Raw genomic sequence first — 12,502 nt, forward strand, 5'->3', positions numbered from 1 at the left:
TAATTCCTCACATCGTGAGTGAGGAGGCAGGGTGACCCGTCAGATCCGCATGAGGACGGTTTCAAATACAATGAAGACAATGAACGGAGGAGGAGTGACAGAGGGGTGAGGGGGCATTTGCAGCCTATTCAGGAGCGGCCACTGGAGCAGATACTTAATTGGTGAGAAGGAATCCGTGCAAAGATGTGGAGGCCACTGCTCCTAGGAAGCACGTAAAGAATAGAAAGGGCGGACGGGGAGAGCACAGGGTCAGCGAGGCAGGCGGTGCCAGACCTACTACGGCCTCGCGGGCTGCACACAAGAGGCTGAATTTACCTCCAAACCACGGGAAGCTTCTCCAACACACTTCCCAGCCCTCCCTCCAAGCCTGGGCTCCAGGGCGCAGGCCCCAGTGCTTAGCATCACGCCCTCTGCACCCAATGCCTAGGACCTAGTTGGGTTTTTATAAACACTATCTTCATGAAAGACTTTATTCTTTACTTAAAAAATAACAAGTCTGAAGATGTCCAGATGCCTTCCAGGCATAGCTCAGGCTGTCTGAACCTCAGCATTCTGTAGGATGCCAGCAAAAGGTATCCAGCACAATTACACTTAAAAACCTCCACGCCCATTCTGGGCACTTCCCTTGAGCAGAAGAGGCTGTAACATTCTACGGGAGCTTGCAGAAACCTCGAAGATGTGTGAAGTGCTCCGGACACGCTGTCCTTGTCGCTGAACCCTGGGTCCCCAACAGGACACTGGCCCATCGTCACTGCCCCATGCACAGGCTCCGGCTCCTGGCTCCGCAAGACGCTGCCCGGGACTTCTCTACTCCTTCCCACCCAGCTAAGGGCGCGCTGGCTCACTGCCTTCCAGGCCCAGCCCCCCACACCTCCCCTGTGAGGCCTTCATCCTGCACCCACCCAGGATTCCTGTCCTCCCCACTCAGGACCATGCGCGTGGCCCCACTCCACCAAGGGCACTAGCTCTCGGAAACCCGAAGAGGGAGAGGGAAGCAAGTGCAGGTTGGGGGGTTGCCCCCTCTGCTGGCACTGCTGCCCTGAGGACACTGTCATCTCCCACTGCCCGATGCAGCAGGGGAGCACGGTTCTCTCCTTGCATCATCACCACCATTTCTAGCAGTTCACCACGGGGGCACTCTCCCTAACCTTCCAGACCTAGTACCTTTCAGTGATCGTGTCCGCCCAGAGGTATTTCTCCCTCCCAGTCCTAAAGCCGCATGCGTATTCTAATCCTTTGCAAGTCATCAGATCTTTTCTTCTTATTTGTGGACAGCCTGCTGTTGCAAACCACAGCGTCCAGAGGAATAATGGGTGTTACCTCTTACCATCCAAGCGGAATGTTCTTGACGGGCCATGGTCGGCCACACGTGCCACAGACAGATCCCGCCCCTGGCTAGCCTAGACGGCCCATCTATACAAATCATCCACTCCTCATGCAGTACTCACATTTTATGCTTCCCCTGTGCAGGGAAATGACTGTCATTCCTTTTTCAATTCCCCATAGCATAATACCCAGTAAAAGAAGTCTCATTGGCTGGTAATTTTTCAGTGAATTCAGGAAACATATTTTACGTGCCGACGACCAGGTGTCAGGCACGATCCCTTTCACCACACGATTGTTTAGGCTGGATTTTATATTAACTGCCCAGCCTAGCCATCCAAGGGGTGGGGGCACGGGAGGCGGACAGGAGAGGAAGGGCGAGTGAATCGGGAGAAGGGCTGAGATCCCACACCAGACCACTATCCCTGAAGCTGCAAAGGCAGCGGGCTCGGGGCAGTGGGTTCGAGGACCTCAGGAAGACATGCCAAGAAACGTGGACTGTTTCCAGAACTAACACAGCTGAATGGGCACAACCCAAACGTAAGAAAGAGAGAGAGAAAGAGGGGAAGAAGGAAAGTCATGCATAACATAAGCACAGCAAATTTATGTTTAATTTTGGGGGTTAATGTACACATAGCCATGTGATTCCTCATGGCATAATTTATATTCTTGTGCAGTACAATGGTCAGTGTTGATTTCATGTACTCACCGTCTCTGAGAAATTGTTTTTAAAATGAAAAAAAAAATGGGCACAAAACTTGAACAGACACTTACAAAGGAAATAATAAATGGCCAGTAAGCACACAGAAAAGTGCTCAATGCCATTAGTAGTCAGAGGGCTGCACGCCGAAACCGCAGCGCGATGCGACTTTATACTCCACAATGCCACCACTATCGACGGGCAGTGCCAGCTGTCAGAGGGATGCAAACAGCAGCGGGTGAGAGCGGCTATGAGAGCACAGGGTCCTCATACATTGCCGTGAGAATGAAGTGGCGCTACCACTTTGAAAACAGTCTGATTCTCATAGCAACTGTATGCCGCGATATTTGCCCAGGAGAAATGAAAGTATATTCACAGCAGGTTTATTCAGAATAGCCAGATGGCTCTGACCCAAACGGTGAAACAGCAGGGGAAAGTAAACAAACCGTGGCCTCCAGACAAGAAGACGCCCATCAGAAACAGAAAGCATGAGCTGCTGACTCACGCGATGGGAGAACCTCTGCGACACAAGAGCACATACTTTACATGAAGTCCCAGGACCAGCCGAACCACCCTCGGAGGCCACACGTCAGAACGGCATCCTGCAGGGGCCCGGAGGGACTGACTGACAAGAGCTGGCAACCTCCCTAAGGGGTGGGATGTCCTACACATTGACAGGGTGGTGGCCACATGGTGAATATATTTGTTAGAACATCCCAAATACACGTAACATCTGTGCATTTACTACACGTAGAAAGGGGAGAAGGGGGCGTAAGAGCTCAAGTTCCTCCTGAGATGTGCAGCCTGGAACCCAGTGTTCTGACTCCGCCTTAAATGATTAAATCTTGTGCAATTAAATTCCCCTTCAGGATCCAAATGACCATGTTTCGTTCCCTGGTTTAAGCAATTAAATATTGATAAGCCCTAGTTTTAATAGGCTATTAATGTCACTCTACTTCCACTGTTCCTACTATCACTGCTACAGATATTCCAAAAAGTAAGTGATGGGGAAAAGAAGGGATTAAAAAATATCACCACAGGAAAACATATTATTCAACGATGACTTGAATGATTGCAGTCATTGAATAATATATTAAAAGTTATTTCATGACTTAAAAGCGAAAGCAGAAAATCTATAGAGATCCAAAGTAGATTAGTGTTTGCTTAGACTCAGGAAAGTGGAAGGAATAGGTGATTGACAGGAGAAAGCGTAGGGGTTCTATCGGAGGTGATGGAAATATTCTAAAACTGACTGTGTCTACACTAAAGAACACTGGATTTTGTACATATGAAATAGGTGAATTCTACATGTGAAATATATCTCAATAATGCTGTCATTGAGAAAAAGCCTTTGTGCCTGACCAGAGTGGCTCAGTGAGCTGAACATTATCCTGTGCACCAAACGGTTGCCTGTTCAGTCCCTGGTCAGGGCACACGCCTGGGCTGTGGCTCAATCCCCGGTCGAGGCATGTACAGAAGGCAACCAATGGATGTTTCTCTCTCATATCAATGTTTCTCTCTCTCTCTCACGCCCTTCCTCTCTGTAAGCATATCCTCAGGTGAGGATTTAAAAAAAGCCATTGAGACTTTGATTGGAATTGCACTGGAATCTATAGATCAATTTGGAGAAAACAGTATCTTTACAATACTGATTTTTCCAATATATGTATATCACGTAGTTCTGAATTTATTTGGGTCTTTTTTAGTTTCTCTCAACATTTGCTCCTCAATATTTATGATGTTATTTATACAGTATCTTTTAAAAAGAGAAAGCACTGAGTTGTTCTAATGTGGGGAAAGACGAACAGAGTATGAGATGAATATGAAATCATCAAGATTTCAAAATAAAAAAATCACTACATGCGGTCTAACAAATAACTTTTCCTGGTCACACAAATATATAAAACTTAAATTACATTTAGTGACACATTTAATAAACCACATTCATGAAAAAGAATAAAATTACATAAACCTGCAAATATTCCAGAATGTTCCGTGACAGGTGAGCACCACAGCGAACAAATACTTCCTTATATGTGTTGGGTTCCTGAGCTTACAGTGAAAACAGAGGCGGTGTTCAGTGTTAATGTCTGTATTTATCCAACAAACGTATTCATTAGAAATGTGCTGTCGTATCACAGAAGTTTAACAATGGATAAGAGTGCATCTAACGCCAGTGACATTTAAAGCGGTCAGACATGCCCGTCAAACTGGTGCTACGGAGACCTTATAATCTTATCAATTCAAGTTAACTGAAATACTCTGATACATTAATTCGTTCTCAGGAAGCAGATGGTAGAGTTTTTCTTTCATAAAATATTTTTTTCTCCTAAAATGTAATAAAGATATAAATCACATTTGGGCTTCAGGTTAACCTGAGTTACTTAATGTTTCTGCGTCTGTTTTTCATCTACAAATGGAGGCTGGATGAAAACATGTCTCTAGTTCCTACTGGCTTTAAAATGTTTATTCTAGAAGAAGGAATCAGCACAATACCACCGTCATACAGTCCTCTCAGCAAACACACAATGCACTAACGTACAGGAATACAAGCTAGAGGATCAGTAATTATCAGTTCACACAAAGCGTTCTCCACTTTCACCCCCCATACAGCAAGCTGCCTAAACATAGTTGACACGAAATTTTTCAAACACATGGCTGATGTTTATTGCAGGTGCAAATTCATATGTTCCTCTACTGTAATCTTGTAACTTTATTAATAATCACAGTTCTCCTGCACTGATATTAGGATGCAAACATAGTATATATGAAACCACTTTACAAGAAAGGCCATTTACAATTCTAAAATTTTTCAGACATTTTGGAAAGTATCCAAATAAACATATGTCCTTAAATGGGGCTCCTTGTCTTTGTGGGAGTGATGTGAGAGGCAGGACTTTATCTAAAGACTTTCAGAAACTACGTCCCCAGAAATTATGTACCCAAAATTAACGATAAGATACTGAAGAAGAAAGTTATTTGACATGAAAACGTTACCTGGTCAATGGTGGAATTTAGCTTGGTAAGTAAAAGGAAGCCTCGGCCGTGGACAAGGTACTGTCCAAGGGCTGCCATGTGTGTCTCCTCCTCCTCCTCCTCCTCCTCCTCTTCCCGGGCCTCCACCTGCTGGACCACTGCATTGCAAAGCCGGTTGACATCGGTCAGAAATTCACGTGCCAAAGAGTTACTGTCGGTGCTCATGACCAAGCTATAAGATAAAGATTATAGAAAAAAAGATCAGAAACACAAACATTTACATTTAAAACTATGAGGTTTTATTGCTTGTTTTTACCTAAAGACTGACTTGAAATGACTAGGTTCTGGTACTTAACCCTCTAATACTTCCAGACATGGCTCTGACCTAGTCAGGTGCTCCTGAAATAGTCATGCCGGCCCGAGCTGATTTGGCTCAGCGGATAAAGCCTCGGCCTGTGGACTGAAGAGTCCTGGGTTCGATTCCGGTCATGGGCACATGCCCAGGTTACAGGCTGATCCCCAGTAAGGGGTGTGCAGGAGGCAGCTGATCCATGATTCTCTTATCATTGATGTTTCTATCTTTCCGTCTCCCTTCCTATCTGAAATCAATGAAAGTATATTTTTAAAAATATTCATGCCTGACAGAAATGAGTGCTGGGTGTGAACTGCCTGAGCGTAACCACGCGTGGGCAGGTGCAAACACTCACGAGAGGGCAGTAACGCGTGAGTGGCGGCTGTGAAGGCAGGTTCGGACTTCCTCAGGATGCACAGGAATGTATGTCTGAAGAGGTGATATCTGAGCCAAAATGTGAAGGAAGTCGGGAAGGGGACCAGGAGGGTACCTGGGCAAAGAGCACTCCAGGACACTGAGATGAGCGTGTGTCTGATGCATCGGATGCCGAGTGCGAGAGGAAAAGGTAAACATTACTACCGAGTGGGGAAAGCCACTCATCCCTGCTTTCAGGGACTGAAGAGCAGTGTGGAAAGAGGAAACCAAGGTGTCCCCTGGAACAGTCTTTCCTAAGCATGGAGGTCTCCTTCCGCCTGCCCTCAGAGCCCCTGGCCCCCCAAAAAGGCGACAAGGTTTTGTAACCTGTGTGAGGGGTAGCCCTGCTGACAGGTAAGGCTGACGGGGCAGGAGGAGAGGGAAAACCACATCCCGTTTAGCCATGTTCAGTTTGACAAGCGCTCAGACACCAAGGAAAGGATGTCTCGCCGGCAGCTGGCGTAGCAGCTGGAGTTCCCGTGGAGAGGCTGACACGGGTGACTCAGCCTGGGGGCCATCACGCGCAGATGCATTTTAAAGGGACTGGATGGATGCGAGAGCCCAGAGCAGTGCTGTCCAACAGAGCTCGCCGCACGGACAGGCCTGTGGCTAGTGATGACATACTCAACAGCGGGGGCCTAGAGAGAGTGGAAAGGGGGCGGGGATGAGGGTCTGGGCTGAGCCCGGTGGTTAGCATCCCTGAATATGTCCTAAAGAATGGCAACAAAATGGGTGGTAGCTTGAAGGGAACCCAGAATAGGAGAGGGGGTTTTTTCTTCTTCTTTTGTCCAGTCCAGCCCTAACAACTGAAGCTAGTCCCAAAGGGATGATCCTAGTCCAGTGATGGCGAACCTTCTGAGCTCAGCGTGTCAGCATTTTGAAAAACCCTAACTTAAACTCTGGTGCCGTGTCACATATAGAAATTTTTTGATCTTTGCCACCATAGTAAAACAAAGACTTATATTTTTGATATTTATTTTATATATTTAAATGCCATTTAACAAAGAAAAATCAACCCAAAAAATGAGTTCGCGTGTCACCTCTAACACGCGTGTCATAGGTTCGCCATCACTGTCTAGTGCAGCCGTGGGCAAACTACAGCCCGCGGGCCGGATCCGGCCCGTTTGAAATGAATAAAACTAAAAAAAAAAAAAAAAAGACCGTACCCTTTTATGTAATGATGTTTACTTTGAATTTATATTAGTTCACACAAACACTCCATCCATGCTTTTGTTCCGGCCCTCCGGTCCAGTTTAAGAGCCCACTGTGGCCCTCGAGTCAAAAAGTTTGCCCAGCCCTGGGCTAGTGCCTAAGCACCGAGCCTCGTCCCAAGTGGCCCAGCCTGGCCCTACCCGCCGAACCCAGTCCTGAAGGGCGGAGCCTAGCCCCCGACGGGTTTATTTTTGAAAAAGAAAGATATGATAGAGTATTTGTAAGCTGAAATGTTTGAACGGCATGAGAACTGAAAACAGATGAAACAGTGGAGTGAGAGATCATTTCAGGAACGGTGAGTAAGCAGAATGAAAACGAGCCAACGTCCACATGAGAAGAGCAGGGATGGGTCGCCTAATGCAACCAGGACGACAGCGCCCGCGAGCACAGGGGCAGGTGATGAGTGTGTCTGGCGGTGGGAGGACTGAGATGGGGGTGTTTCTATTTCCTCCGTGAAATAAGCTCAAGGTCACCATGAGGGGGAGGAGGTGCTAGCGGACAGGTGGGAACGGGGTCAGAAAGGGCGGCCTGTAGAGGCTTCCTGTGGGGCCGCTCACAGGTACCTAGATTGAGTGCTGTTGCTCACTAACTGCCCATCCTGTGTCCGCTCCTCCATCCGGTCCCCAAGAATAAGACACCGCACAGGTGACATCAGAGGCCTGATGAGAAGCCAGGTCTCTTACGGCGGCAGCCTCCCCCTAACCTGCACACGGGGTGTCCCCGCTAAAAGCGAAGGCTGGGCCTGACAGGATGGCTGCACCAGTGCATTTTACCAAACACTCAAAGAAATGACACCCGTCCTTCCCAAAAAATTCAAGAGGAGGAAGGCTCCCACACTCATTTTACAAGGTCACCATTTACCCTGATTCCAAAACCAGACGAAGACATTACAAAGAAAGAAAATTATAGGCCAGCATCCCTCATGAACATGAGATACAGGCCGGCCGGCGTGGCTCAGTGGTTGAGCATTGACCTAGTAACCAGGAGGTCACGGTTCTATTCCTGTCAGGGCACATGCCCGGGTTTCGGGCTTGATCCCCAATAGAGAGCGTGCAGGAGGCAGTTAATCAATGATTCTCTCTCATCATTGATGTTTCTCCCTCTCTCCCTCTCCCTTCCTCTCTGAAATTAATAAAAATATATTTTTAAAAAGAAAATAGATGCAAAAATTCTCAACAAAATATTAGCAAACCAAATTCAGCAATATGTTCAAAAGACCATTCACCATGATCAGGCTCACTAAAATCTCCAGAATCTATGTTCTTTTTTTACTCTCTGAATCTGATTAGAGGGGCAGTTTGTTAATAAGAATCTTTTTTTGTTGCTAATCCTCACCGGGGATATTTTCTCAATTAATTTTTAGAGGGAGTGGAAGGGGGTGGGGAGAGAGAAACACTGATGTGAGACCCACTGATTGGTTGCCTCCTGCATGCATTCCTACCGGAGGCCAGGGAACCTGCAACCCAGGTACATGCTCTTGACGGGGAATTGAACCCGTGGGTCTGCAGATCGACACTGTAACCACTCGGATACCCAATTTATTGTCTTCTAACCCACTCCTAACCTTCTCCCCACCAAACTGCTCCTCTCATGAGCCTCACTTCAGTACGTGCCTGCTCTATCCTCCTACTTGCTCAGGATAAAATCCGGTGTTCTGGAAGTCTCCTGTGGACTCTACGACCCTCAATGTACCCAGAAACCCACCCCGCCAACGGTACTCGGGCCCATGTGGCATCACCGCTGGCTTGGATCACGGCAAGAATCCCTGAACTGATGTCCCTGCTTCTGCCACTGCCCCTCCCTCTCCCCTCCCAACAAAGTCTACTCTCCATCCAACCACCAGAGTGGCCTCTTTAGAAAGTGAGTCTGATTCTATCCCTTCTCCACCCAAAGCAGTGAGTCTCACTCAGAGTGGAAGCCGAGTCCTTAGAAAGGCCTGCAGGCCTTACACTCTGATTTCCCATTCCCACCTAATCCTGGACTCGTTTCTACTCCTCTCCTATCACTCCCTCCCCCAGGCCAGCCCAGCCTCTGTCTCCTCCAACATGCCCATACGCTCCGCCCACGGGCTCCTGCAAGTGCCCTTCCTCAGAACACTCACCCCCTACAGAGGTGGACGAATTACCCTCCACTTCCTTCCAGTCTCATGTTGCAAGGTCATCTTTTCCAAGAAGTCTTCCCTGGCCACCGCTCCTTAAAATGGCAACCCTCGCCCTAGCCAGTGTGGCTCAGTGGATAGAGCATTGGCCTGCGGGCAGAAGGGTCCCAGGTTCGATTCTGGTTAAGGGCACACACCTGGGTTTCAGGCTCCATCCCAGGCCCTGGTTAGGGCATGTGGGGGAGGCAACCAACCCACAGCCATGTCTCTCTCACAGCCACGATTCTCTCTCTCTGGCTCTCCCTCCCTCCCACTCTCTCTAAAAATCAATGGAAAAATATCCTCAGGTGAAGACTAACAAAAAATTTTAAACCATCAAACACAAGGATTAAAAAAATACATATTGCAACCCTCTTCTCATTCCCTATTCTCCCTCTCCCCTGCTTTTCCTCTTCAGTCCTTAACACCATTTGACGGACCACACATTTTATTTGTTTATTATCTGAGACGCCCCTAGTAGAATGTAAGTTCCGTGAAGGGGAAGGGAAGGGAGTATCTGTTTAGAAAACTGGAGCACACAGTAGGTGCTCAATAAATACTGAGTTTATACATAATTGCATAGTTTATAAATTGCTTTCATGTAAATTAAACAATAGCCCTAGCTGGTGTGGCTCAGCGGCTAGCCTCTGAGGAACCTCGGCCTGTGCACTGAAGGGTCCCGGGTTTTATTCCCGTCAAGGGCACATGCCCAGGTTGTGGGCTTGATCCCCAGTAGGGGGCGTCCAGGAGGCAGCCAATCCATGAATCTCATCATTGATGTTTCTATCTCTCTCTCTCTCCCTCTCCCTTCCTCTCTGAAATAAATAAAATATATATTTTAAAAATAAATTAAATTATATAGTAACTCATTTTCTCCTTATGCTACCTTTTGTCCAAACTCTCCGATCTTTGTAGTAACAATACGAATGACGGCAAGAATTATCGGGGGGGGGGGGGGGGGGGGGCGGGTTGCCGGCTACTTGCAAAGCTCTTTAAAACAGACACTCCATCTGCATGAACGACACCTGTAAGACGCACAGCTGGGAGTCAGCACCTTCATTCGCCTCGGGCGTCTGGGTGTGGATGTGGAGAGTAACTGGGCAGCATAAGCAAGACTCGCCAGGAAGGAAAGCCCCATTGGGTGTGTCCTACCAACCTGTGCAAGGGACCTGGGGAAACGCAAGCTGAATTCAACCGCGAAGGAAACATCGGCCCAAAGTCAACACCAGCGTGTTCCACGCCAACATTTCCTACCTGCTGCAGGCAAACCTCCTAACCACCGGGTGGGCGCCCGCCCTGGGTGTGTGTGCCGCCTGCAGAGCACACAGGGAAGGGTTTGTTTTGTTTTAACCCTCCAGGCTGGGGGGCGTTTCTTAAGGCTTGTGAGCGGGCCTCCCCTCCGCGGAGCCGGGGGCTCCCTGGGTGTTTCCCAGGCCTTTTTTTTTTTTAACTTGTTTGTTTAATATATTTTCGTTGATTTCAGAGAAGAAGGGAGAGAGAGAGTAACATTCATGATGAGAGAGAATCACTGATCGGCTGCCTCCTGCACGCCCCCTACTGGGGATGGAGGCCGCAACCCGGGCATGTGCCCCACCGGGAATCGAACCCGGACCTCCAGGTTCATAGGTCGAGGCTCAACCACTGAACCACACCGGCCGGCCCGTCCCAGGCCGTTCCATCCCACAGGTGGCGGCGAGGAAAGAGGTCGCATCCCAGCCAAAGGTCCAGGGATGCCCGGGTGCGACGGCGGGCGTCTCCGAAGGCCCTCTAGCCCGGGCAAAGCACGTCAAAGGCGGGAGCGCACGGGGGAGAGGATGCGGGAGAGGACAAGGGGCGAGCAGCCGCGGGGCCGGGGCGCGGGAAACTGTCACCCCCGCGGGCACCCGGGCATCCGGACAGCCGAGCACGGGTGCGGGGCCGGGGAGCCGCGGCCCCCGAGGATCCACACAGTCCAGGGCGCAGGGGACTGGACCACCGACCCCGCGCCGGGAAAGAAAGTTCGTGCCGGTGCCGCGCGGCCGCCGCCGAGCTCCCGCCGCAGCGCGAGGCTGCAAAAGGCTGCGGGCGGCTTCCCGAGCCCCGAAGCGGGAGAGGAGGCACCGCCGGGGCGTCGGGCCGCGACCCCAGACCCGGCTGACAGCCCCCCTCCCCCAACCCCCGCCTTCCCTCCAGGCCGCGCTTTACCTCCGGTCCGGCCCCCGCCGCCGCCGCGCGCTCCCCTCACACAGCGAATCCCGGGTCCTCGCCGCGGCCGCCGCCGGCTCCCGCCCCCGCCCCTCAGGTAACCCAGGAAACCGGGAACACCGCCCTCCTTCGCATCCGGGCCCCACCCGCCCGCCCGCATGCGCCTGCGCGCTGGCTCCGCCCGCGCCCGCCCCTCGCTGGTAGGGCAACTCCACCGTCGCAGGCGTGACGCAAGAGGCGGTGAACCAATGGGGAAGGGAAGGGGCGTGGCCGGGCGCTGAATGGGCGGGGCCGAGGGAGGTTGACCCCTCGCGCTCCCCCTGCCAGGGCTCGGCTAAGCGAGTTGCATCAGAGCCAGGAAAGCGACAGGCTAACTGCAGGGGTTCCGAGTTTGGGGGTGCCCAAGAAACACGGGGAGGGGTCGGAGAGGGAGGAAGCGTGGATGTTTCTCTCTCCCTCTCCCTTCTTCTCTGAAATCAATAAAGATTTTTTTAAAAACGTGAAGAGGTTAACGGAGGAGCCACTGTGCAATGAGTGCAGCGCAAAGATGCATTTTTCAACCCAGCCTCCTCCCAACACGGTAGTTAGTGGACAGCGCGTGGTCAGCCTTCTGTGCCTTAAAATAGCGGCGCCAGCAGAGGGGGGCAGCCCCGGGCTAAATACAAGCGTGTTTTGGCCGCATCGCTGACAGTGGCTGCGGGGTCCAGCTCGCTGGGGCTGTTTGGCGTGTTTGGGTTTCTTTTAGGGGACACCGTTCCTCACCCCCCAGTCACTGTGACAAGCCTTGCGGCGTGTCTGTGTCTGAGGTACTGGGGACAGAGCCAGAACTCTGAGGTCTGAGGGTCAAGGGTTCAGGTCCTACCTAGCAATACAGACGCTAAGTGCATGGTCTACACACGGACAGGAATTGCTTTAGCATCGACCATTCCAGTTATTTTGAGATCCTCCTCTGGGACCTCCTCCAAAATCCCCAGCTTAGCTCCTAAAAGCCCTTAGGATGAAGGACCCGGAGGCCACGCCTGTCCCCTCCCCCTCCTCCCCCAGCCCAGGCGTGTTAACTTCTTTATCCTTCTCTCTCCTAACCGCCAAGGGCCCCTGGTTTTGCCTCTGTAACTGGTTTCCCAAGCCGATTCCTTCTACAGCTCACTCCTACCTCTGTGACTTTCTGAATAAACTTTCTCTTATTTTTTTAAAAAAGAAAGAA

At 50.3% G+C, this 12,502-nt stretch overlaps 1 protein-coding gene across 12 annotated transcripts in view; it reads right to left on the reverse strand.

Moving 5' to 3' along the window:
- LYST (lysosomal trafficking regulator) overlaps window positions 1-11,435 on the reverse strand; it is a 75,452-nt gene extending 64,017 nt beyond the window's left edge. For 9 of the 12 annotated variants that reach the window (XR_009450229.1, XR_009450228.1, XR_009450230.1 and 6 more), the window contains exons 1-3: window positions 11,299-11,435; window positions 5,021-5,231; window positions 3,996-4,070 (exon numbers count right to left, since the gene is read on the reverse strand). Coding sequence is in view for 9 of the 12 variants with exons in the window: in XM_059677388.1 (XP_059533371.1) it covers window positions 3,996-4,070; window positions 5,021-5,224 (279 nt within the window). In the remaining 3 variants the exon portion in view is untranslated. The remainder of the gene's footprint in view (window positions 1-3,995; window positions 4,071-5,020; window positions 5,232-11,298) is intronic. The other 3 variants (XM_059677396.1, XM_059677392.1, XM_059677390.1) reach the window with 1 other exon arrangement.
- Window positions 11,436-12,502: the final 1,067 nt, after the last annotated feature.

Source organism: Myotis daubentonii, chromosome 20 (assembly GCF_963259705.1).
Source record: "Myotis daubentonii chromosome 20, mMyoDau2.1, whole genome shotgun sequence".
NCBI lineage: Eukaryota > Metazoa > Chordata > Mammalia > Chiroptera > Vespertilionidae > Myotis > Myotis daubentonii.